Raw genomic sequence first — 24,328 nt, forward strand, 5'->3', positions numbered from 1 at the left:
ACGCACAGGGACCCACCGACACCGCCGGCCACCCCTATTGCCGCTCCGGCCCCGCACGCCGCCCCTCGCTCGGCGTTTCAAACCTCGCCGCCCGCCCGCTCCGCCAATAGGAGCACGGCATGAGTGCCCCTCGACCAATCAGCGCCCGCTCTCTGGATGGAGGGGGCGGGGCCCCGGGCAACGGGCCGCCCGCGCGCCCGCGCACACGGTGAGGGGGGCGTGGCGGCGCTCGGCCGCCTCCCGGCGGGCTTTGCGGGCGGTACCGCCCCTGCCGCCCTCAGGGCCGGGCGGGGAAGATGGCGGCGGGGCCGGGGAGTGAGTGCGAGGCTGGGCGGGAGATGCGGCGGGGAATGCGCGGCGGCGGGGTTGGGGAGGAGAAGGGGCAGGGGAATGGCCCGAGGAGAACGGAGCGGTTCCGCAGGACCCTCCTGGGAAGATCCAACGGGGGCGCGGGGCGGGGCGGGGCCAATGCGTCCGGGGAGGGGCGGGGCCGAAGAGTCGGGGAGGGGCGGGGCCAGGCGGGGAGCCACGGGTTCGAGTCCCGGTGTGGCCGGGACTGCCCCCACACTCCTGCCCTGTCCCGCAGAGCACAAGCTGCTGAGCGCCGGCCCCACCGAGCCCTGGTCCATCCGTGAGAAGCTCTGCCTGGCCTCCTCCGTCATGCGCAGCGGTGACCAGAACTGGTACGGGAGCGGGAAAGGCGGGCGGCATGTGCACAGCACTGGGCACGGCACGGGACTGTCACCGCGCTGCCGCTGTTCAGAACAAAAATGGGGTGAAAGAAGTGTGCAGGGTGTACCTGGACAGGCATTTTGTTGCCTTCATAACTACTGTGTCAAAGTAGAGGTGTGTTCATCAAAATAAAGAGCGTTGAGAGCTGGGGAGGGGGTTTGGACAAGGAGTGTCTGGACAAGGGGGAATGGCTTCAGACTCAGAGAGGGAGGATTGAGTTGGAGATTAGGAAAAAGTTCTTTACTGTAAGGCTGATGAGGCACTGGAAAGGGTTGTCCAAAGAAGTTGTGACTTCCCATCCCTGGAGGTGTTCATGGAGCAGCCTGGGATAGTGGAAGATGTCCCTGCCCATGGCAGGGGGTTGGAACAAGATGATCTTTAAGGTCCTTCCCAACCCATTCTATGATTCTCTGTTCAAAATTAGATGAGGTGGCTTGTGGACAACAAAGATATTTGGTAACAGATTCCTGTGCACTGAACCCATCGCTCTGTTTTACTGTATTTTTCTCTTCTCTAAAGTAAGGGTTTTGTGGAAATGTAATCATGTAACCAGATGCAAGAAATTTGCTTTTCAAAGCAAAGGAGTGAAATTACTGTTTGTTAGAAGCGGGTAAATATTTTTGAGACTTTTAACTCCTTAGTGAGTTTATCATGTTTAGCAGGGTTATTCAATGATGCAAAGAGAGGTTTTCATTTTTTCTCTGCATGTTGGGTGGGGGAGAAGGTAAGTTGATGGTGACTTGTCATTTCCTTCCCACAGGGTCTCAGTCAGCAGAGCCATCAAACCTTTTGCAGAGCCAGGACGCCCACCTGACTGGTTTTCCCAAAAGGTAAGACACTGATATTTGAATCTTGGACACCAAATCTCTGCACAATCAGAAATGCCATATTGAGGATGAATTAAGGATTAATTGTTCTGTGTTTTATCCAGTACACCGTTACTAAGTAAGGCTAACTAATGAGATCCTTCACCAGGCATGTGATTAAGCTGTGAAATTACTTGCCTTGGGAATTTGTGGGTGTCCATGTATTTTGGTGTGTCCTGCTGTTTGGGCAAGCAGACTGTCCTCTGACTTCCTTTGTTTCTTCTCAGCACTGTGCATCTCAGTACTCAGAGCTCTTGGAGACCACAGAGACCCCAAAGTGAGTACAAAGTCTGAGCCCAGCACAGCCTGCAGCAGCTCAGGGGGCACTCATGGGTTCTTACAGCAAAGTCCTTGTCACTGTTAAATTATTTTTTGTCCCACAACCAGCTCCTCCCAAAAGGAGCATTTCAGAATGAGAAAATTCAGCTGGAATAGCCGTTGTGGGACAGTGGGATCAGGGTTTGTCAGATGGGAAAGGCAATATTTATTTGGCTGGAATAAAACACTGCATGTTAGCCTTACTGGTTAGAAGCTTTACACATAAATTTATCATTCAGAGTAGGGCTAGAAAAGAGAAGGAGTGAGAAGGGAGATGTTTTGTATTTCCCACTATTTTGCAGTGATTTCTTACAGGTTTCTTATCAGTGTTGTCACTACAGCTCTGTGATATGAGTTATTTACTGCTCCTAATTCCAGGCATTTTGTGTGGGGACTTCACACAACATTAACTGAAAGATGGGATGTTTAAAAGCAATATTTGTGTGGACCTGATTTGTTTGTTAATTATATTCAGCACTAGAGTTGCAAAATCAAAGGGTTTAGTAGAGTTAGAAAAGAAAAAAAAAAGATATTTCTTCTTGGGGAGAAAAGAATTCTCTCTTGAAGTGGAAGGATTATTTTCAGGTTGAGAATTTTTGGTGGACTTGCATCTTTGATCTGTTCCTGAAGACTTTAACACTGGGTAAATTAGCAAAAGTTTGCTGAAGAGATTGTTCAAACATTGTGCTGTCCAATATAATTTTATGCAATTGGAGGAAGTTGATTTTTTGGGATGAGCATGTCATGAATGACAGAAAGCCATTTATGAAAGAGGAACTGAATTTTCTTGTGGTTTGTCTCTGAGTTTTTCTTTTCTCTTACTCTGTAGAAGAAAACGTGGTGAGAAGGGAGAAGTTGTGGAGACAGTGGAAGATGTTATTGTGCGGAAACTGACTGCAGAGAGGGTTGAGGAGTTGAAGAAAATTATTAAAGAAACACAGGAAAAATACAGGTACGTGACAGAGGTGTTAAAATGTTGCACACCTGAGAGTCCTGTCCTGAAAACATAGTCCAAGTGGGATGAAAATTGGGGTGAAAATGCTGCTTAAGGTGTCCAGTTCAGTGATCAAAATGTAAAAAGATTTTATGATTGCAGGCAACTCAAGAAGGATGCAGAGCTGATCCAGGCTGGACACATGGACAGCAGACTGGAGGAGCTGTGCAATGAGATTATGATGTGGGTTATTTCATTATTTCTTCTGAGATTGTAGTTTCCTGACACTCTGTTTGGCCAGAATCTCTTGCTCCACATAGTTTGGGTCAAGAGAAATGGGGCTGGGCAGATGCTTTGGCCTCTGAGAGCTTGAACTGGGGGATAGCAGCTGGTGTGGAACATCCTTTGGAGTTGCTCAGTAAAGAGCTTGGCCATGGCTTGCAGAACCATGTTTGCTGCCTCCCTTCTGGCAATCATCTAAAATTTCCTGCCCTGTGTGTCATTCTCTGGCTCTGCTGCTCGCCTTGGGGGATTTGAGCCTGAGTGGTTTGATGTTGTGTGGAGATTACAGGGTGGGCATCAGTAAAATGCATTTTGGAGGGGGAATTAAGGGGAGCTGAGACACCCTGTGACAGCAGGTTTTTGTTCTTTGGACAGAAAGAAAAAACTGGAAGAGGAGGAGGCAGAAGTCAAGAGGAAGGCTACAGATGCTGCTTATCAGGGTAAGCTGGAAATGAGGTGCCTTCATTTTCCTCGATGCATATATTCATAAGAACATTTCAAAAATACTGAAGTCACGTTAAGATCTGCAGGAGGAATTCCTTGACCCTAGAGTTGGAGAGAGAGTCTGTATCCTCTTTCCAGCACTATATTTGTAACAGGGGAAAAGCCAGAGGCTTCTGAAAAAGGAATAAAATCTTCAGGAAAGGTGTGTCCCAGGGAAAGCAGGGTTAGTAAGGAGCTCTGTGTTAGAATGTCAGGCTCTTAACACCTTTAGTTTCCTCTGGTCACTGAAGATAAGAGGAAGAAACTTTTATTCTGAATGTTTAGTTCTTCATAACTCTTGGGGCATTAATTTGGTGATGGGAGGTGGTGAATCTAAACTGCTAGAGAAACCTGCAGCTGGAGTGCATTACCCAAAGTCAGTATTACTTGGGAACTGAGCTTAGTGGGGTGCAAGAAATTCCTATAACATAAATTGTTCTCTTAAAATTCTTCAGGATAAAGTCAAAGATAACTCTTGGGGACTGTCCACGATGGAGTCACAGACTCTCACTGTAATTTCTGTTCTCTTCCAGCTCGCCAGGCCATTAAGAACCCACCTCGAAGGCTGACGGGGGTGATGGTTCGTTCTCCTGCAGGCTCCACCTCCCCGGGCGGGGATTATTCCCTCGGAGATCTGTCCCAGCCCGCTGGGGATGAGGCCAGCCCAGGGGTGAGGATCCTTCTCTGGGTAGGAGGGAAAGCCCAGCTTGGGATGTGGGGCTCTGCATCCATCACAGAGAAGGGGCCTGGGGAGAAGCCCTTGCCTTGCTTTGCAGATTTCAGGTGCTGTCGTGTGGTTGGTGACAGTGCTGCTCGAGATCCACCTCCTCTTCCCTGTCTGTGGTGATCCAGTGCCTGGATCAGAGGCCGTGTAGGGGCATCAGTGGGTTGGCCAGGCAGTCTGTGAGTGCCTGGGAGCTGGCTCTGCAGGGCAGGGAAAGGGTGAAAGCACATGCCTGGAGTAGGGGCAGTGAGTGAATGGAGTAGGTGTCTGTGGTGTGCTGGATCAATGCTCTTGGGGGAAGCAGCAAGTGGGGCTGGTCCGTGTGGTGGAGTGTGGCTTTGAACAGTGTGGTTTTTCTCTTTCTCAGGTCACGCCAGGGACATTGCCCAGCACCCCAGTTGCCTCCTTCATTGGAATCCCTGACACCCCTCCAGGCTCTGCTCCCCTGGATGCCCCCATGACCCCAGTCACTGATGATTCACCCCAGAAAAAGATGCTAGGACAAAAAGCAACTCCGCCTCCTTCCCCTCTGCTCTCAGAGCTGCTGAAGAAGGGCAGTCTCCTGCCCACAAGCCCCAGGCTGGTATGGAGCTCTCTGCTCATATATGCAAGCACACAAACAATTTGCTCCAGACTTTCCCACTGAAAAAGGGGGATCTGCAAAGAATCTTTAAAAATGTGCAGTTTTGTGAGAGTCCCAGCAGAAGTGATAATCTGAGAGGTATAAATACCCCTGTGAGCTGCAGAGGTCAGCCCCTTTCCCAGCAGGACTGCAGGGCTCGTGCAGCACATAGGACTGGCTGTCCCCTCAGTCACAAGGAGTTGGAGTTGCAGGGTTTGCTAGAGGAAATTGTTCTCCTCAGGGGAGGGAACTTGTTAGTCAGCATCATCCCCATCAGCCTCTGTGGCACTCCTGGTGCTTCCTACACTGGGCCGTACAATTCTTTACACCTTGTCAGAAAGTCCTGTTTCAGTATTTTTAATGTGTACAAGAGTAGGGAATCCTTGAATGGCATTTATGACCTGTACAGAACTGCTTCAGTTTTCTCCTAATTGTAGACAGTTCCTAAAATCACTGTGATGAGAACTCACTTGTGGTGTTAGTGACTTGGGAAGTCTTAGGAGATGCTGACCCTGTTCAGAGCCCAGTCTGAAAACAGCAGCCTGCTTGTGATACAGATTCCCTGGGTTAGTGCTTGTGTGATGGAGTAGGTGTGTTGCTGTTGACTTTTTTCTTCATAGTAGTCACATTTAGGGGTTTTTCTATTTTCTAGCTTGGGTAAATGTTCCATAGATTTTGTGTTTGCAGGATGTAACATAAAGTGGGGCAGGGAAAGGTAATGGCTGTGAAAGGCTGAGTTTTCTTTGTAGGAACAGGACTGGTTTGCATCTGTTTCAAGGTCCATCATAGGTTCACTGTGTGACCTTGATCAAGTTACTTTCCATCTTGGTATTTCTGCTTCTCTCAACTCAAAACAAGGGATATTTCTGTGCCATCTCAGGGTCTAGAGAGACTCATATGTGTAAAGGACTGTGAGGTCCTTGAAGAGAAGAGCTGTGATAGAGCAAATGATGCACTTGGCCTGCAGCTGTGTTACAGCTGAAGAACAGCAACAGTTTCAGACTGTCATGTTCTGCACTTGTGTGAGGGGCCTCAGGCAGGGACTAACCTGAATAAAAACTGCGGAGGAAATGCTGGGACACCAGATGCTGGTGCTGTTCATGGAGGTGCACATCTGGCAGAGAATCACTGGTGTGCTGGTATTTCCGGGAACTTGAGTTTCGTCCTCCTTTGACAGGTTGGTGAAAACGAAATGGCAGTGGCTTCTGGTCACATGAACAGCTCTGGAGTGCTGCTGGAGGTAGGAAGTGTCCTGCCAGTGCTGCACAGTGGGGAAATGCAGTCAGCACCTGGTGCTGTCCCTGCATCTCCAGCTGCTTCAGGTAACTCCGGCCTTTCCTTGTACAGTTCTCCCTTAAGATGCACCTTCAGACTGTTCTGTGGATTTTCTTGGGGGAAGGATGATGCCTACCTGGCTGGTTTGGGGGCTTCTCTTTCAGTTGTATTCCTATTTATGTAGCCCTGTCCATCTCACCCCTACTTTTTAAGACCCTAATCCTTAAAAGAGTGACTGAAACTATTTGGTTTGATCCAGTCCTGATCCGTGCAGTCTGGTTTTCTGGGTTGGACACTGGCTAATACCAGGCATCTTGAGTGTAGAAAGAAAGGGTTTGTTTGCAGAGAGCTGGGGAAAAAATTGTCTAGATCTGATCCCAAACGTGGCAAACACAGCTCCTTGTGGATCTGGAGAGCTCATGTGCCTTCCTTCTGCTGTATCTTAGAGATCTGTTCAGAGTTAGTCCACTGAGCTCCAGAGGAAGTTCCACAGAGTGGGGGAAAGGGGGACAGTGCAAGAATCTGCATTGGGCTATTTCAGAACAACCTGCCTAAAGAAGTTTCTTTTCCTCAGCTCCTGCTGACCAGTGATTTAATCACATTGTCTGCAACTGAGATTATGTGTTATTCATTCATATAGAATTCCATACAAGTACTATTGCTTTCCTTATCCACATCTGTTTTTTTAAGACTTGTTAATTTAGTCCAGACAGGTTTTTTTAAGACTTGTTAATTTACTGTCCAGTTGACAGTAAATTCAGACTGGAAGTTACAGCTAAGATGAATGGCAGCCTTTGATATAAAAGGAATTCTCCAGGAAAAACCTGCTAGGAAATCCCCTCTGCTCCCTCCCAGCTCCTGTGACGACTGTTTGTCTTGGCTTACCTTGTGTGGCTTTCTCAGCACTGTTTTTCAGATTTCCCATAATTGTTTTGGGATGAGCCTTTGGAAGGGCATCTCTGTGCATGTGTGGCTTAGTCTGTCCAGCCCTTACAGTGAGTGCAGTGTTCTGTAGCTGCATGATTCTGCCTCAGACTGCACACACAACAGGAGTCGTGCATTTTTTGGTGCAGGTTCTCTGTACAGCTTTTGGGACTCTTTATAGGTGTATCTGTGTCTTTTCCCAGAAGAAGCCACCAGACAGTGAAGAGCCCGGTGGTGGCTTTGTGGACTTCAGTGGTGGCTGCTTCTTGCTCATGTGCTTTTCCCTTCTACTCTCTGTTAGGTGCTCCTACGCTTTCCCGGCTTTTAGAAGCTGGTCCTGCACAGTTCACCTCACCTCTTGCTTCCTTCTCCGCTGTTGCCAGCGAGCCTCCAGCTAAGCTCCTGCCACCCCCCGTAGAGCCTGTGTCCCAGGCCACTATTGTCATGATGCCCACGCTGTCAGCACCAGCCGTTGTGCCACCAGCTGCAGCTGCAGAGAGCGTAGCCACAGGTGCGTTCCTAACCACGCACTCAGAGCTCACGTCCTGCTGGAAAGCAGAACTTCCCCTGGGATCAGCGCCCTGCGAGCTCTCAGCTGGGCTTTGTCACCTCCCCATCGTGGCCAAAAAGGGTGGCTATGGCTGGGTTCTGGAGGAAACAGATGGTTTTAAACAGGGTTTGCTGGGTATGGGTGGGGGTGCTGGTGATTTGCTGGACTGCGGTTCAAGGGTTGGAATCTCACTTTGTCTCTCCTGTGGGAAAGCAAACCCGTATTTGTCTTTTATTAATCTAAGCTGTGATGGGGTGGATGGGCCTGGGATACTTGTGGTTGGTGCTTGGTGTTGCCCACTGTAGTGTTTGTTTATGTGGGGACTTCTCCAGCTTGGTCTCTGACTGTCCCTCTCGTCCTTGTGCAGTGAGCCAGCCTGAAGCCTGCGTTTCCATGGAGGCAGTGGCTGATTCCCATACTGTGACAGTGTCCATGGACAGCAGTGAAATATCAATGATCATTGACTCCATCAAGAAAGAGTGCCTGGGTTCTGGGGCTGGCAGCACTGCAGGATCTTCCAAAGATCACTGCATGGATGGGAAAGAAGATCTGGATTTGGCTGAAAAAATGGATATTGCAGTGTCCTATACGGGGGAAGAGCTGGACTTTGATACGGTTGGAAATATTATAGCCATCATTGAGGACAAGGTAAATGGGGAAAGGAGAGTGCCAGTGCCTTTTGCTCCACATTCAGTTGGGTTAATTTCAAATGATTGCTGTTCACCAATTTAGTTTAAACAAGCAAGAAATAACTATTCCAGAATGCACATTCTCACCATCATTTTCCAAATCAACAGGAAAGGACACCACTGCTGCCTGTCTGACACTGGTGCTCCTTTTCAGAGTACAAAAAGAAGTGTCTTTATTCCTTGGAGGGTAGGGTTTGGGTCATGTCTCTGGCAGACAGCTGAGCACTGCTCACAGAATCCTTTCCAGGAGTGCCATATTTCTGAAACTGAAGCTTCAGGAGAAACTCTCACAGGGAGTGATACAAATCTGGCTGCAAAAAAGGCAGCTTTGTAAATGGAGTAGACTGGGATTTCCACAATTGTCTCAGTACCAAATAATGTGAACTTTTCTTTAATCCCTCTTTCTGACCTCGGCCTGCACTGCTGTGTGTTTGTTTTGACAATAAAGGTAGACGACCACCCTGAAGTCCTGGATGCAGCAGTTGTTGAAGCTGCTCTGTCTTCTTTCTGTGAAGATACCGATGACCCTCAGACCCTTCCTGGCCCATGGGAGCATTCAATTCGTCAGGAGCATGAGAAACAGGCCCAGATGCCCCAAGTGTCTGTGACTGTGAAGCAGGAGAGACTGGAGTGTGAGGAGCCAGAGGCAAAGGGAATTCGAGACCTAATGGGCATCAGTGAGCTGGGGTCAGAAATAAAGACTGAAATTGCAGAGCAGGACCAGAGTCAGCTGGGCCCTGAAGAAACCATACCAGCAACTGCAAGAGTGACAGAAACTCCAGAGCTTAGAAACCAAGAGATAGAAGAAGATCAAAGAGCAGCTGTAACATCGGGAGAGACTTCTGAAATCAAAATAGAGTCGTCCCAGGGAGATGATGCAGTGCTCAATCCAGTGAAGACAGAGGTATGTGGTCACAGAGGCTGCCTGGAACTGGTGTGGGGAAAGAGAGGAGCAGTTGTGGCAGGTAGGAGCAAAGTTTAGAGGAAGGATGAGTGCTGGGTTGAAATGACCCTTCAATGTATGTGACTGACTGTTTTCCTGGGAGTCAGGCTGCTGATGTGCAGAGCAGCTCTGCTTTAGGCAGTACCTTTGTGTATCTCCCCCCACCCATGTGCAGAGCTGCTGCTGGGAAAGTGCTCAGTGAACCTCATTGGCTGGAGTTAGGTTAGGGTGAGTGAGATGTGCCCACACCTTCACTGAAGTAAGCTGACACAAACATCTAGATTTGTGCATTTCTCTTCCCTCCAGACCCCACCTGATGATGATTCATCCCCTCCACAAGTCCCAAATGTGAGTGAAGACTCCTCACAGGCTGATGTTCAGCACAAATTTGAGCTGTCAGGTAACTTAATTCAGCTAGGAAATCTTTTACATGCAACATTATTAGCTGGATAGTTGTTAGTTATCTCGTTCAGGTTTTTGGGGAGGAGGGAGAAAAGATACCTGTAGGAACAGTGGTAATTACTGCAGGACAGTAGGCGTTGGTGCAGGAGCTTTTGTAGGAAAGGCTGCTTGGGAGAATCAATCTTTCTGCATTTCTTTCTTTCACAGAATCAATGAAGGAGGAGGCCCAAGCCCTGTTTAGGAGTCAGATGAAGGTAATTCCCTGTTGGTTTTAGTCATCTTGAGTTAATTAGCAGCATGTTGCTGCTGCTGTCTGCTGAAAGGCAAAGCTTGTGTTCAGCTTTCTGCACTTTGAGCAGTCTGCAGCTGAAGGGGAGATGGCTTCAGAATGTAAAGGTGTTTATGTCTGTGCTTCCGGGTCTGTGGGGACAAGCAGGGCAGGCTGGAGAGGCTGGGATTTTGTGGAAGTGCCTGTACAGCTGTCAGCAGCCTCACAAGAAGATCACTGTGCTCGCAGAACCGTAGTTGCTTTGGAGGCGCTGAGTGGCTGCTGTAGCTGGCTGTGCCGGCTGATGGACTCTGTGTTTCAGGATGGGCAGGGTGAGGAGGATGATGAGGACGGTGCCAGTGAGGCTGCCAGTTTGGAGGAACCCAAAGAAGAAGACCAGGGTGAGGGGTATCTCTCAGAGATGGATAACGAGCCCCCCGTGAGCGAGAGCGACGACGGCTTCAGCGTCCACAACGCGCCACTGCAGTCGCACGCGCTCGCCGACTCCATCCCCAGCAGCCCGGCCTCCTCACAGTTGTGAGTGTCAGGGCACACTGGGACTGCAGGATCCCCATTTCTGGCTGGCTGAGTGGGTCCTAAGGGAGAATTTGTTGATTATGTGTTTGGTTCTTGCTGACAAGTGTGCAGACAGCACTCCAGTACCAGTTCCCACTTTTTCCATCTGTCTTTGGTGTGGGTTAGCATGGGCATGTCAAGGACAAAACAAACCATGAGTTTTCAGCTCTGAGGCAATCATCAGACTCCTGAAGGAATTAATGTTCTTCTCTTCCCAGCTCAGTGTGCAGTGAGGATCAGGAGGCAATACAGGCTCAGAAGATCTGGAAGAAAGCCATCATGCTGGTTTGGAGAGCAGCAGCTAATCACAGGTGAGTTTGATGTCTTGGCAGAAAGAAGTGACTAATCCTAGACAAGTCTCCACTCTCCCATCTCAGAGGCTTATCTCTTTTGGGAGATGATGAATCATATTGCTGCAGACAAATTAAAAGGAGAGCATGAAACAAATATTTACCAGCAAGGACAGGCACTGAGTGGACTGTTTTTCTCTGCAGGTATGCCAATGTCTTCTTACAGCCTGTAACTGATGACATAGCACCAGGCTACCACAGCATCGTGCAGAGGTGAGTCTCAGCAGTATTCTGTCATCAGAACTCTGTTTGCATATTTGTAGGGATTTCTGGCAACAATGTAGTTTTTGCCTGCTGTGCAGACTTGGAAAAGTGTTCTTTTTCTGACATGATTCAGTCAGAAGTAGGTTTCCCCAAGAACAGTCATCCTCAGGCACATGTCTATACACAGTCCTGACTTTGAGTGAAGTACACTGACTTACAGAGAACATTTTACCAGTAAGGTGAAACTGATCTGTTTCCCCCAGTTTCTGTCCAAGAGTAGGATTTAACCTTTGAAATTCCTAAAAGCTGTTCTCTAATCAGTATTTTTTGCTGTCCCAGATGGTGGACTTTTCTGGAAGAATTACCAGAATCCCCTACTAGCTGCTGAAATCTCTTGTAAACAGTTCAAGCTCAGTGGCTGCAGCTCTAGCTCCTTAGTTTCTCTGTCAGTGGTGCCTGGAGAAGGCAGATGCCTCTCCTGAGAGATCTCTGAGGCTGTTGTTACTATTCCAGGTAACTGCTGGACACCTTGGATCTTCTGACCCAGGCCTTGGTACTGGGGATCACAGCCCATGGGGGAGAACCTGTTCAGCTAAATAAAATAGACACTGTAACTAAACACATTACAGACCCAGAGCTGTTTCTAAAGGAGATGGGAAAGAGTTAAACATTTCTGTTGCAATTTTGCCTGCGTTTCTTTCACAGGCCAATGGATTTATCTACCATCAAAAAGAACATTGAGAACGGGCTGATCCGAACCACAGCCGAGTTCCAGCGGGACATTATGTTGATGTTTCAGAATGCAGTGATGTACAACAGCTCTGACCATGATGTGTACCACATGGCTGTGGAGATGCAGAGAGATGTCCTGGAGCAGATCCAGGTAAAGTACTGAGCTGAGGCCAGTGCAGGACAGAGCATCTGCCTTGGTCCATAGGTCTGGCTGTCCCACAGTTTCACTCCCAGTGTGTTTGAATGCAGTGGGTCCTGCCCTTCCCTGCTTCTCTCTCATGATAGTTCAGGTGTTTGTGTTGAACTATATTGTGGGTGAGTTAAAAGTAACACAGCAGAATATTTTATATGTTCATCCCAGACCAATTTCAAATGTAATTTCCTTCAGGGAAATGCTTAGGCCAGCAAGAACCAGGGTGTGGTTCAGGAACAGAAACGAGCAACAAGAGCAGTGAATGACAGGGGACGCCACGGCTTCTTTGGGTGGCTGTGCTGGTTTTTGTTGATATAAAGTGCACATGAAACTGCTCTGTGAATTTATGCTATTTAAAATATCCTTTGAAGCAGAATGTCCCAGCTGGCAGGGCTGAGTTTGAATTGGGGTTTTGTAGTTCCTCAGGACTTGTGGCTTCTGAGGTAAATTGGGGAACTTATTCTGAGCAGCACACAAGGAACTGAAACTGCCTCTGACCCAATCATTCCCAGCCTGTGGTCTGTGATAGTTAACTGACATGCACTTACTGAGCTTGTTTTGCTTGACATTCTTAACAGAGTGTGGTTTCCTTGCAGCAATTTCTGGCCACACAACTGATGATGCAAACATCAGAGTCAGGGATCAGTGCAAAGAGCCTGCGGGGGCGAGACTCCACTCGCAAGCAGGATGCTTCAGAGAAGGTGAGAATGCTGCACCCTGTGCAAGGGCACTTGGGATCTTCTGAAGAATCCCAAGATACTGCATGAAGTTCCCACACCACGGAGGCAAAAGTTCCCACACCAGCATCTTCACGTGAACAAGTTTTCTTTAAATGTCTCTATTGATTAGATTTCAGTTCTGGAACTATACAGCACGCCAGAGGCAGGTCTCATGAGTTTTTTCTGTAATACAAATACTTCTATTACCTGTTTTTAAAAACAGGTGATAAAAACTGTAGGGAAATGAACAGAGTATTGGAAGAGATGTGAATACTCTCAGGCACATAGTGTGACTCTTGGGGATGAGCCTGCAGGGCAGGGAGTTGGACTCCATGATCCTTGTGGTTCCCCTCCAAATCCACAGACTGTGATTCTATGCTATGGCAGAAAGGTGAAGGGAATTGCCATAACCTTCACTTCCTAGTCAGGTTTTTAGAGCTAGAGAATCAATCACCTCTGGTTTGCTGTGTAAAATACACCAGAGAACCTTTGAATTCCACACTGATCTACGCAATGAAGATTTGTGGTTTTTTCTTTTATAAAGACACATGCAAACTTGATGAAGTGATCTCAGGTACTCTCTGGTGCACACAACACTGTGACAGCAGGGGCTGCCTGCTGAGTTCTAGTGACAGCTGCACTGAGCAGGAATTGTTTGGTAGACCAGGAAAACTTGCTGTGGCTGTGGAGGGAATATCCCTGTCCTGGCATTCTGGCTCTCGCAGTATCCCTCTTTTGTCTGTTTTTATGTTCCTGCTGCATAAGACTGACGCCCTGCAGGAAGGGGAGTGGGGCACATGTTCCTCTATGCTCATGTGTGGGCTCAGTGCTTCTGTGTGGTGTGTGCATTTCCGTAGCTGATGCCTGATAAGTCCTTCTGTTTGGCCTTTTAACAGGACAGTGTCCCAATGGGCTCTCCTGCCTTCCTTCTCTCTCTCTTTGTAAGTATTGAAAGGCTCCAGCAGGTTCTGCAGTACTGCTGCCAGGTGCTCTGCTCCTTGTCTGGGTGATCCCTGCACTGTCACAGCATCCTTAGCGCTGCAGCAGGGTGTGTTTGACTTGGGGGCTGCACCACTGTGAGCTCAGAAGAGACATCTCAGTCCCTTACTCTCAAAATGGGTGAGCGGGTGGGGCTTCACTCTTTTCTTCTGGTTCCAAGTGTTTTTTGTTTTGTCATCTGCTTTTGCTTTTTTCCATGACTTCTCTCCTGCTTTCTTTCCATGTAAGTGGGAAGACAAACCAAGTGGTGCAGTCCTGTAGTTCCTACATCTTTCATGTTTATACAGCTGCCCCTTCCACACGTCCGATGCAGTACAAAAGGTCTTGGGAGAGTGAGGAGTCAGCTGTGTGTCCTTTATCTGTTCCTGGTTCAGAAAGCAAAAAAGACTCTGCAGAAATATCTTGCTCTGTGCCCGTGGTGATCTGGAAGTGTTTGGAAAAATATTCCCTCTGGGAAACCCCAAGTCTCTGAGTTACTGTGAGGAGAGAGAGAGGAGGAAGATGGAGAGCTGTCCTTATCTCTCACATTATCTAAAGACAGAGGAGTACTCCAGGAGAGGCAGCAGATCAGCCAGAGAGAGGATCAGAGGAAGCTCTCAGCTCACCTTCTGCTCGTGGAAAGGAGCTGTGTGGAGGAACTAGGGAGCTAGTGCCAGGGTCACTCAGCTGGAGGAGCACTTCCATAGGGATCAGCAGCTGATAAGGTAGGTTAGTCAGCAGTTTTCCTTTTCCCACCTTAAGCTAGAATCTGCTGCTTAGGAGGAAGCCTGCACTGTCCAGGCTCCAAAAGCATCTGTCTGGGCCAGAGGTGTTGCCTCTCTCTGCCCTGGCTCCAGCAGTGCAGAGATGCTGCCAAGCCCAGCACCCTGCTGTGTCCACATCCAGCTTTAGGTAGGTCTGCAGGCAGGCCTTGGCAGGGACAGCTTCCCTTTCTCCTGATGGGAAGGCATGAAAAATTGTTGCCAGATGCAGAATTCCCTCCCTCTGTCCCTCCCTCCCTCCCCTGTGCCGGAGGGCCGTTCCTGTGGGTTGTGTAACTCTGTTTGTTTGCCTTGTGAGCAGGACGGAGGCACCAGAGGGCGGCGCTGCGCCATCGAGGCAGACATGAAGATGAAGAAATGATGCTGCAGACACAAAATCCCAGCAGAATCCCAGGCATCCGGAGCTGGAGTGTGAGCAGGCAGCTCTCAACAGCTGTTGGAGGAGGAAGAAAAGCTGCAGGTCCATTTCTGGGACCTGGTTCACCACCTTTGCTTGCCCTTCTGGAAAGCAGTGTCTTGTCAGAATGTGTAACCCAAAGAAACTTCCCTGGAGGGGAAGACCAGCCCCCCTGCCTGTTTTAGGGCAGTTGTCTTGGGCTTCATCAGTGTTCTGGTGTTAGCTAGCAGCTGGTGGCTCGTATGTACTGTAATGTGAAGTGTACAGATTTTTACTAGTGCTGTGTAAATGTGATGTATATTAAAATCTGGGAACAAACCTGTGTGCAGTGTACGGAGCGCCACAGCTCTGCAGGGAGGAGCCCTGTGCCACAAGCCTGGATCCCCACCTGGACTATCTGCAAATATAATTCTTTTCCAGTTACCCCTATAGCACACATGCATGGCAGAGCTCTGCTGTTAGAGACAATCCATAAATCACAGGAATGCTGCACAGTGTTTGGAAGGAGAGGAGGATTCCCTGCTTGAGTGTGTGAGGATACAGCACCACTCTGGTGACACTGGAGATCAAACCTTGAGAAGTTAAATGCTGCAGTCTTGTTGGAGCTTTCCTTAGGAGAAAATGCATTGCAAAGGACTTGACATTCTTTCCCCAGAGATCTGTGGAGGCTGCACTAGTCAGAGTGAAAATCTGTGATCCCAGCAGCTGTAGGCAGGATTGCCAGTACCTGGTTTCACATCTGAGCTTGTGCCCTGTTCCTACTGGGAATTACAGTCCTTTTCCTCAGCAACATGAAGGTTTAAATTCTCTGCAAGAATTTCCAAGTCACTTTTTCTCCTCATATGACCTGAGATGAAACTTGCCTGTTTTCTGCCCACACAACCATTCATGGGGGAAAAGAAAACAACAGAATGACACCATCCTTGATTGCTGCAGCAGCTGGGAGTGCTCTGCCCTCCGTGCAGCATATCCAGGGTGCAGCTTTCTGGTAGACAGGTTTCAGGAAACTGAGTCACTGGGATTAAGACCAGAGGCATTGTTCCCTTATCCAGTAAGAGCTCTCAATTTTCACAAGTTCAGTGTTGAAGTTGGCCATGCCTGCTGTGTCAAGTCCTGTGTATTGCTGAGGTGAATTTTCACCAAGACTCACCTTACTGATGTGGAAATGCTGAAACTCCCTTGGATTGGTGATTGGTTCATTGTTTTTTGCTGCTAAACACGGGAGCAAACTTCTGGTTTGAATTTTTATTGTTCTCAGTTCGTAGCACAAAAAGTTGCAGGGGTCTTTGTCTTTCATGCATTTCATGGAGTGATTTCAGTTAGGGACAAACATTTTAGCATTGCCTGTTGTGACAGGACAAGGTAGTGGCTCTAAACTAAAAGAGGGCCTATTTAGACTGGATGAAGATTATTTTTACAATGAGGGTGGGGAGGCCCTGGCACAGTTACCCAGAGAAGCTGTGGATGCCCCATCCCTGAAGTGCTGAAGGCCAAGTTGGACGAGGCTCTGAACAACTTGGAATAGTGGAAGGTGTCCCTGCCCATGGCAGGGGAGCTGCACCCAGACAGCCTTTAAAGGTCCCTCCCAACCCAACCTGTTCCATGATTCTAAGTTGGAAAGAACCTCTCTGCATTCCTTTACTTCATTCAGCTGCTCAGAGCAGGGCCAGCTTCAAATATTCACCTTAGTCAGAATCTCCTGTGGTGCAGATTGTCATCCCTGTCCCCTTTCACTGTTGGGCTCTGAGAAGGGTCTGGCTCCATCTCTGTGACACCTCTGCCCTGCCACTGTCTCTGCTGGAAAGCTGAAGGTGCAGCACAGGAGAAGGCCCTTCTCAGACCCTCTGGTAATTTGCTTTCATCATAGCAAGAATTGCTGTTCCTTCCTACCCTTGGTTTCTTCTCCTAACCAGGTATTTTTCTCTCAGCCTTTTCTCTTGTCCCATGACATTTTAATAGTCTTTAATGATGTTTAAGAGTTTTAAAATTCCAAGATAGGGTTTTCTCTCAGGAGCCTCATTCCCTCTTTCCCAATTCATCATCTCGTGCTCTGACTACTTACTAATTCTCTTCTTCCTAATACTTTGTTCTAATCTGTCTAGTACAGAGCTGATGTTTTACTGTGCTGCATCTCCCAGCACCCACCCTTTTACAGACAGATGAAACTGTCACCCCTTTCTGGTTTTCTTCTTAAATGACAAGTTACACGGCATAGACTTGGTCACGTTATATTTAAGCTTCTTTAGGGCTCACAGATGGATCCCAGTGGGTTCTAAGGTTTATTCACTGTCTCGAATTGTTCTAAAATCTCCCCTGTTGACATTTTAATTAGATATCATCTCTCAGACCCATCCCAAGAGAAGGTCTCATGTGAGCTCCTCTGTGGCAACTGCTGATAATGATGATTAATTTGGTTTTTCCAACTGGCCCTATTTTCCACTGAGATGTTTGGCACTGATCATGTGTCATCCCCACTGATCATCTGGCAGCTCTCTGCTTCTGATGTTTTTGATGAGGTTTTTTGTTTTTATTTGCTTTTATGTCTTTAGCAAATTGTTCTCTTTTTCTTTTTTTTTTTTGCCTACTTTATGTGGATTCTACATTTCATTTGTTAGAGTTCAGGCTTTTATCATTTTTCTTGTTTTGACATGTAAGTTCTTTTTAAAGGCTGTCTTTTTGATTTCCAACAGCTTTTGCCCAGAACAGCAAGGGTTGTGCAGTGTCTGATCTCTGCAAAGTGAACTAAAACTTTCCAGTTTGAGAGAGGTTCTTTACTAATGACTTATCTAGCCAACAAAATTAAGAACTGTCAGGCAATTCTTAATTAAAAGTTCAAGCCTCTGTCATTTTGTCCGGAATTGGTGCAGAGCTGAGCTGTCTGTGATTATTTCACTCATCATGTCTTGCACTGACGCTGCTGTTCTGCTCTCTGGCATCTTGAGCCTTCCAAGATTTGGTAAAACTGAACATAAGGCTGAAGATCTCTTTAATCTCATGCCCAAGTTCCCAGGACTTCCTGATTTTCAACATTTATCCCTCTGGAGCACAGAAGGATGATCACAAGTGATCAGATTACCCCAGGCTGAGGCTTTTCTGTGCCTCTGTGTGTGGCAGCGCTGCTGAGGCTGCAGGAGAGAGCTCCAGGCACAGGGTTTCTCCTCAGATGGAATCTCAGTTTGCCCAACTCCCTCACCTGGAAGCTGAGAGCAGGCAGTGTTATCGCCTCCCTCATCAAATTTCATCTGCTGCCACTGAAGTGAACTTTGGAAGAGGTTTCAGAAGGACAGGCTTGCAGATCCCAACTCTGCTTGCAAGTTCACAAAAGACGCAAAGCAGTTTTCTCATCCCAGACCCAGTGGATTCTGTATTTCTCCCAGTTATGCACCATAAGCTGAGTTTGGAGCTGTGCTAGCAGTCCTGAGAATGGAAAACACAATCAGTGAGAAATGTGCTAGTTTAAAACTCTGAAAAAATTAGGTTGTACATAATTAAAAGAAGACTCTAAAGCCAGTGTTAATTAATGCATAGAGTTCTCCATAGGTGCAGCATCCAGGCAGCTCCATTCAGTGGCAAGATGAGGATTTTGTGACACACTTTGCTGTTGTACTGTGGCTCTGCAATCAGTTCCCCAGGCTTAGAGGACTCAGAGTACATTCATGCATCTAGGCATGGACTAATGAACAGAGATTAAATGAGTGGTTTCTCATTTCTCATTAGGCATGGACTAATGAAGAGATGAAATGAGTGGTTTCTTCCTTCTTAAGAGAATGCAAACTTTTATTTTCTGCAGTGGATGGAACTGTGCCTGTCGGTGTGACTGTGTGGTTATAATTCTTCTTGCTCAGGTACATGAGATAACACATCCAGATAAATCCCACCTGTCACTTTCAAAACTGTGTCTGTAAGGTTTGGAGTAAGTTATGTCCAGTATAAAAAGTCCCCAGGGGGCAGCAAGTGGAATTTCAGTGAGCTGTCCTTGGAGTCACCAGTTGTTCCCAACACTCAGCAGCTGAGGAGCCCCAGCAGGGCTCGGTCTGAGCTTGCTGGGTGCCTTCAGCACCTGAAATATGGAGCATCAGCAAAGCCACAGGCTCCAGACTGCTCAGCATGCCCTGAACAGAGTGACCCACTGACCAGGGCAGGGAGAGAGCACAGCAAAAGCAGCAGAAAACCTCAAATTCAGTTTGTGTAGCAGAGCCGCAGCCCTGCCGTGTGCTGTGTGTGAGCTCAGGGGTAGGGTGCTCACCTCAGAGTCCTTCCCATGCTGTGGCCCTCCAAGGGTGTCAAGAAATGAGCTGGGCTTGGCAGTTCTGGATCAGGGTGCAAAGAAATTGCTGTATTTTCATTGTTTGCAGATGGGCCATGCCTGGAAATCTGAGTTGGAATCTCCCATTAAGTCAGACAGCAGTGATTTCCAGTCCCTTCCTGACTGGGATTCAAGCTTGGATCTGGATGTGATGAGCTGGAGAAATACTGAAGAGGAGGCCATGGGGAGGCTGGAGGGGAGCAGCCAAGAGGCAGACCATGAGATGGAGCTGAGTGAGCCTCTCTGGAAGGATGACAGTGAAGACAACCACGAGGCAGAGGAGCCACGTGAAAACGACAGTCTTCTGCAGTTCCTCTTGGAGGTAGGGCAGTTTGGATTACAGGAAGGTGGGCAGCATAGTTCAGCCTCTCCTGAAACATTGGGCTTTGCAGGGCCTGCACCATCCATACCAACAGAAACAGTCTGGGGGCACAGTAGAAGCTTTGGGTTCACTTTCTCCCAAGCCCAGCCTTTCCTCCCATTTGGAGCTGCCACTGCACACAGGCTGCTGCTTTGCCAAAACCCAGCTCACCCTTAAGCACAGAAATGTCAGTGAACTGACACTGTAATAATAACACAGGGCTTCATCAGATTTTGCAAGGATTCCTAAAAATGGAAAGGCGTTCGTGAGCGATTGCAAAAATAGCATCTCTGCTGTTTATTTCTTCTCCCTTTTGCCTTCACAATTTGAAGTAATAAATCCCTGTCTTGCAGGTAACCCAGATGTTGGAATCTTGCTGCATTGGCAGCACAGAGTCACCACAGACTCCGTGGGATTATCGTGGCTCTGTGGGGAAGCAGAGTGATGGGGAGGAAATGAGGTGCCAGGAAAAGACCACAGGAACAGTAGGCTCAGGAGCAGAGGAAAGTCAGCTGCACATCCTGGCAAAAGATGAGGAAGAACTCTGCCTGGAAAGAGAGGTAGGAGAGTGATGGTCCTGAAAGAGCCTCTGGCCCTGGGTGAGAGATGAGAAACCAGCTCTAGAAGAGATGGGGAGCTCCAGGTTCTGAGAGGGGAGACAAAACACACGGGAGGGGAACACAGAAAAAATGTATGAGGGAAGGGTGTTTTTTATGTATGGCTGTGTATCTTTATAAACAGGAAGCTTGTTACAGATGAAACCCTCAGATGTGAGTTGGAGGAATTGCTCCTTGGCAGTGTAAAGGTGACTCATGAGAGCTGGCAGGCTGCTCTCAGGTTTAAGGCAAGGTTGGAATACTTGCCTGGTTCTAATTGCTGTGTTTTGCAGCACAGCTTGGCTGGTTTCAGGCCCACGTGGCTGTGCCAGCAATAACCATCTGCCCCTGGGGACTGTCATGTCTTAGAAGCAGGCACTGTCTAGCCTGGGTTTGCATCAGTCCTGTGTTTGGGGGCTGTGGGCTCCCACCAGCCTGCTGGGTATTCCTGGGAAAGCAGCACAGCACTGGAGGAACAGGGCTATTTTTCCACACTTGTTCTCTTGCAAACTCAGGACACTGGAGACAAATAATGCCCAGGATTTCACCTGTCCAGCCAGGACAGTGTATTCCCAGCAGTTACTCTCCTCTCAACTGCTGTTACTCCCAGCAGCTCCCTCTCAGTTCTCCCAGTGCTCACAGCCAAACACACAGTGTTCAGTTTCTTTCTGAGAAGTCTGCTCATGCTTCAGATCTGCTGAGGATTCTGAGGTGCTCCTGCATGAAATCCCACTGAGCTTTTTACTGGCAAACCACTACAACAACAGCACCACTCTCCTTCCTGGCTGAGTCTATTCCCTGTCATTTTAACGTGGGAGTTTGTGAGGAAACAACCTTGTTAACTCTGGGGGTTCCTGTTATCTGTATCTGCAGCTTTAACGAGCCTGAGGCAGTCTTACCTCAGCTCCTGATTGCCCTCCCTACATCCATGACTCTTCCCAGAGAGCAGACACAACACTGGGCACCACTTAGCTCCACAGGGTTTGTGTCAGCCAGGGGTGGATGTCATCCAAGAGATCAGACACAGCTCCTGCTGGAAGGTCTGAGTGAGGTCAAACAGCATCCTCTGAGTAACAGAGCAGGCAAGCTCCCAGCTGAGCCTGCATGCAGGAGAGGGATTTACAGCAGGCTGGCTTCTAGATGAAGGATTCAGGTACTGTGCTGCCATTTTAGATGTGTCCTCTGTGTTCTTCAGGGAGAGACTGAAGACTCACCTGGAGAACCCCCTTCAGATGTGCACTCACCTGAGATGAGTGCTCAGGCCCTGGATCAAGATGACAGTGACAGCAGCTCTGCAGCCTCAGTGCTGGACTCCACAGGCTCTCCCAACATGCACCTGTAAGTAGCTGGTTCTGCACTCTTGCAAGTGCAGCAGAACAGAGTCATTTCCCTTGTCACACGTGAGAACAAGTGCATGGCCAGGTCACATCCAGGAAGGTGAGGTAGCCAAGCAGAGCAGGAGGGAGGGAGGTAACTTGTGCTGTCTCTGGATTTGCTGGTATTGTAGGGCATTGATCCTAAGGTGAAGTGAGAAGAGTAGAGATTAAATAAGAGATTAAATGAAAAATACATGTTTTATGATTTCTCAAGTGAAACAGGCCTGGTGTGAGCTGCACATCAGGCTCTGTCAGGCAATGCACAGCCCAGCATTTCCAACCCCTCTGAGCAGGTGCAGGTGTGTCAGTCACATGGAGGCTCTGCCACCTGTGTGATAACTTGCACTGCCTCTCAGAGGAAAGACGTGGGATTTTGGGAAGAGAAACTTCACCTCAGTAAAGTTCTGAACTGCAGAGCAGCTTGAGGTTTTTCTATCCAAAAGATAGAAAATCTGTTCCTTATCTCAGCTTTGCTTTTACCTGTTGTCCTGCATCTTCCTGCACTCTGGATGTTCAGTTGTGCATTCTGATGCAGAGCACTCCCACCATCACACTCAGAGGCTTTTTGTAGCTTCATCCACCTGGGTGTGGTGGGAGCCAGCAGAATTGTCACCTCCTACTTTGTCTCGAGTGTGATGATCTGGCAGTATCTTCACTCCACAGGCTGCAGCCAAGCTGGAATAACCCCCTCCAACACCTGATCCTCAAAAAAAAGCTCCTGTCCATCTGGAGGATGATAGCCAGCCACAGGTATGTGGGAGCAGAGGGCTGCATCAGCGTGTCCTGAGTCCCAGCTCCTGTGTCACCTGTCCCAGTTCCTGTGTCACCTGTCCCAGCCCTCCCCTCCCAGGGGCTGGCCTGTCTCTCCAGGACTTTGCTTTGGGAACAGCTGCCTGCTGCAGAGCTGGAGAGAACACTGCATATTGATTTCCTCTGCTTAATGTGGCAGAGCCCAAATGCTGCTTCCTACACAGCTGGCACAACACTGGCTGTGCATCAGGGCCAGCGGGGAGAGGCAAGCCCTGCTCCATGTTTGTGGTGCAGGGACAGACAGAGAACATTCCTTTTCCATGTCCTTGTCCCTGTAGGTTCAGCAGCCCGTTCCTGAAGCCAGTGTCAGAGAAACAAGCCCCTGGATACAGGGATGTGGTAAAGAGGTGAGTTTGTGGAGGAAGTGCTCACTGGTTGATTTCATTCAGGCTGTTTTCTGTCTTCTCTGGTTTCCAAAGGGCCAGTGGGATGGTTTCCTTCCTCCTTTTCCAGAGTTTGGCTGTCACCAGCATCTCCCACTGATTTCTTTCAGTAAAACTCCCTTCTGGGTAATTAGAACCTGGAAGCTTGCACTGACTCTGGAGCTGGTGGGAATTGTGCCTGCCCTGTGCAGGCATTGCATGGCTGGCTCATTCCAGGGACAGTCCCTGGGCAGGGGATCCAGGCCCTGCAGCTCAGCAGTCCCTTCTCCCCGTGCCTGGAATGTGCCTCAGGAGATGCCCCCTCCTCACCCGCTGTGAGCGCCCCAGATGTTTCACTCTCAGCACAGAAGTGGGTCATAAGAATATTTCCCAGAGAGATTAATGGCATTTTTTCAGAGCTGAATCATGTTCTATTCTGGTCACAGTTGTCCTCTCTGCAGCCATTCATTTTCCCATTCTGTCAAAGTAAGGGAAGTAATATTTATTCCCTATCATGTTCCCCTTACCAGCACTGCTATTTTTGCTGGTGGCACCATTCGATCTTTAGGGGGTTTAATAGATACCTATTTTAGTAACTTTTCTTTCTCCACTAAGACCTGGACTGACTTCCTGAAGACTAATTACTGCTTGCCTTCTGTGGAGCTCAGCATCCCATTTTTTCCAGAGGTGACTGCTAATGACCTGCCAAGTTGATTGGATAGCAAGTGTCGCATTGGCTGAACTCACTTTTGTCTGGCTCAGAAGAAAAGCCTTTCTCACTCCCCCCTGTGTGTCTTGAGCAATAAAATTGATTGAAAATAGCTGTGCTTTCAGGGCCACCCTGAAATGAGAACAAGCACATTCATGCAGATCCCAAAGGATGCTAGGCCCTGGGTTGCAATTTCATTCTTCTCCTCTCTCTCTTTTGTAGACCCATGGATTTAAGCAGCATAAAGAGGAGGCTGTCAAAGGGACACATTCGGTCCGTGATGCAGTTCCAGTGTGACCTGATGCTCATGTTCCAGAACGCCGTGATGTACAACAGCTCCGACCACCACGTGTTCCACGTGGCTGTGGAGATGCAGAGAGAGGTCTTGGAGCAGCTGCAGGTCTTGGCTGAAGCCCTCCTGTTGTCCAGGGACAGGCTGGAGTGAGGCAGAAGGTAACCAGCCCTGCCTGAGGCCTCTCTAGTTGGAGCAGTGATGTCTCCGTGGCTCAGGGCATCTCCTGGGCTCAGATGATGTGCTGCCATGGCCTCGGGTAGATCTCATTATCCCCAGTGCTGGCTGCTGGGTTGATGGGTTAATTAAGAGCAGTTTTTGGGAGGGTACCCTGTTGGAAGCCTCCATTCTTTTTGGGAAAAGCAGTGATGTAGCCCTGCAGGGAGAAGAGTTCCCTGGGATGAAAAGCAAGGGAGAGAATCCTGTGTGTGGCCAGGTGATGAAGGGGGTGCAGCCTGTGAGGGTGGCTGGCTGCACAGCGGGCACGGCAGCGTTCCCGGGTTCAGGTTGTTGTCATGTTGTGTTGGGTCGGGTGGGTCCAGCGTTACCCGCACTGACCACACCCAATAAAGG

General features: G+C 48.6%; 1 protein-coding gene across 3 annotated transcripts; it reads left to right on the forward strand.

The window, feature by feature from the left end:
* The first annotated feature begins 269 nt into the window (after positions 1 to 269).
* Positions 270 to 24,285, forward strand: BRD8 (bromodomain containing 8). 3 transcript variants are annotated; one of them, XM_066560020.1, is made up of 27 exons: positions 270 to 315; positions 587 to 683; positions 1,493 to 1,562; positions 1,826 to 1,875; positions 2,746 to 2,868; positions 3,013 to 3,093; positions 3,508 to 3,572; positions 4,149 to 4,285; positions 4,707 to 4,922; positions 6,139 to 6,283; positions 7,462 to 7,671; positions 8,078 to 8,358; positions 8,848 to 9,303; positions 9,649 to 9,742; positions 9,952 to 9,998; positions 10,335 to 10,549; positions 10,807 to 10,899; positions 11,083 to 11,151; positions 11,848 to 12,025; positions 12,664 to 12,768; positions 13,683 to 13,727; positions 19,299 to 19,571; positions 19,964 to 20,170; positions 21,402 to 21,544; positions 22,246 to 22,332; positions 22,671 to 22,739; positions 23,686 to 24,285. In XM_066560020.1, exons 1-27 carry the CDS (start codon positions 297 to 299, stop codon positions 23,906 to 23,908), a joined length of 3,798 nt encoding a protein of 1,265 aa, XP_066416117.1. In that variant the 5' UTR covers positions 270 to 296; the 3' UTR covers positions 23,909 to 24,285. The 3 variants fall into 3 exon arrangements, with proteins under 3 accessions (XP_066416117.1, XP_066416115.1, XP_066416116.1); XM_066560018.1 differs by lacking the exons at positions 19,299 to 19,571; positions 19,964 to 20,170; positions 21,402 to 21,544; ... (1 more) ...; positions 22,671 to 22,739; positions 23,686 to 24,285 and adding an exon at positions 14,848 to 15,261; XM_066560019.1 differs by lacking the exons at positions 4,707 to 4,922; positions 19,299 to 19,571; positions 19,964 to 20,170; ... (2 more) ...; positions 22,671 to 22,739; positions 23,686 to 24,285 and adding an exon at positions 14,848 to 15,261.
* Positions 24,286 to 24,328: the final 43 nt, after the last annotated feature.

This window comes from Molothrus aeneus, chromosome 15 (assembly GCF_037042795.1).
Source record: "Molothrus aeneus isolate 106 chromosome 15, BPBGC_Maene_1.0, whole genome shotgun sequence".
Taxonomy (NCBI): domain Eukaryota; kingdom Metazoa; phylum Chordata; class Aves; order Passeriformes; family Icteridae; genus Molothrus; species Molothrus aeneus.

Coding starts and splice junctions, on each gene's coding strand:
- BRD8 (XM_066560020.1), top strand. Junction 9,304..9,648: donor TCAATCCAGTGAAGACAGAG/GTATGTGGTCAC, acceptor TCTTCCCTCCAG/ACCCCACCTGATGATGATTC. Junction 19,572..19,963: donor TTCTGCAGTTCCTCTTGGAG/GTAGGGCAGTTT, acceptor CCTGTCTTGCAG/GTAACCCAGATGTTGGAATC.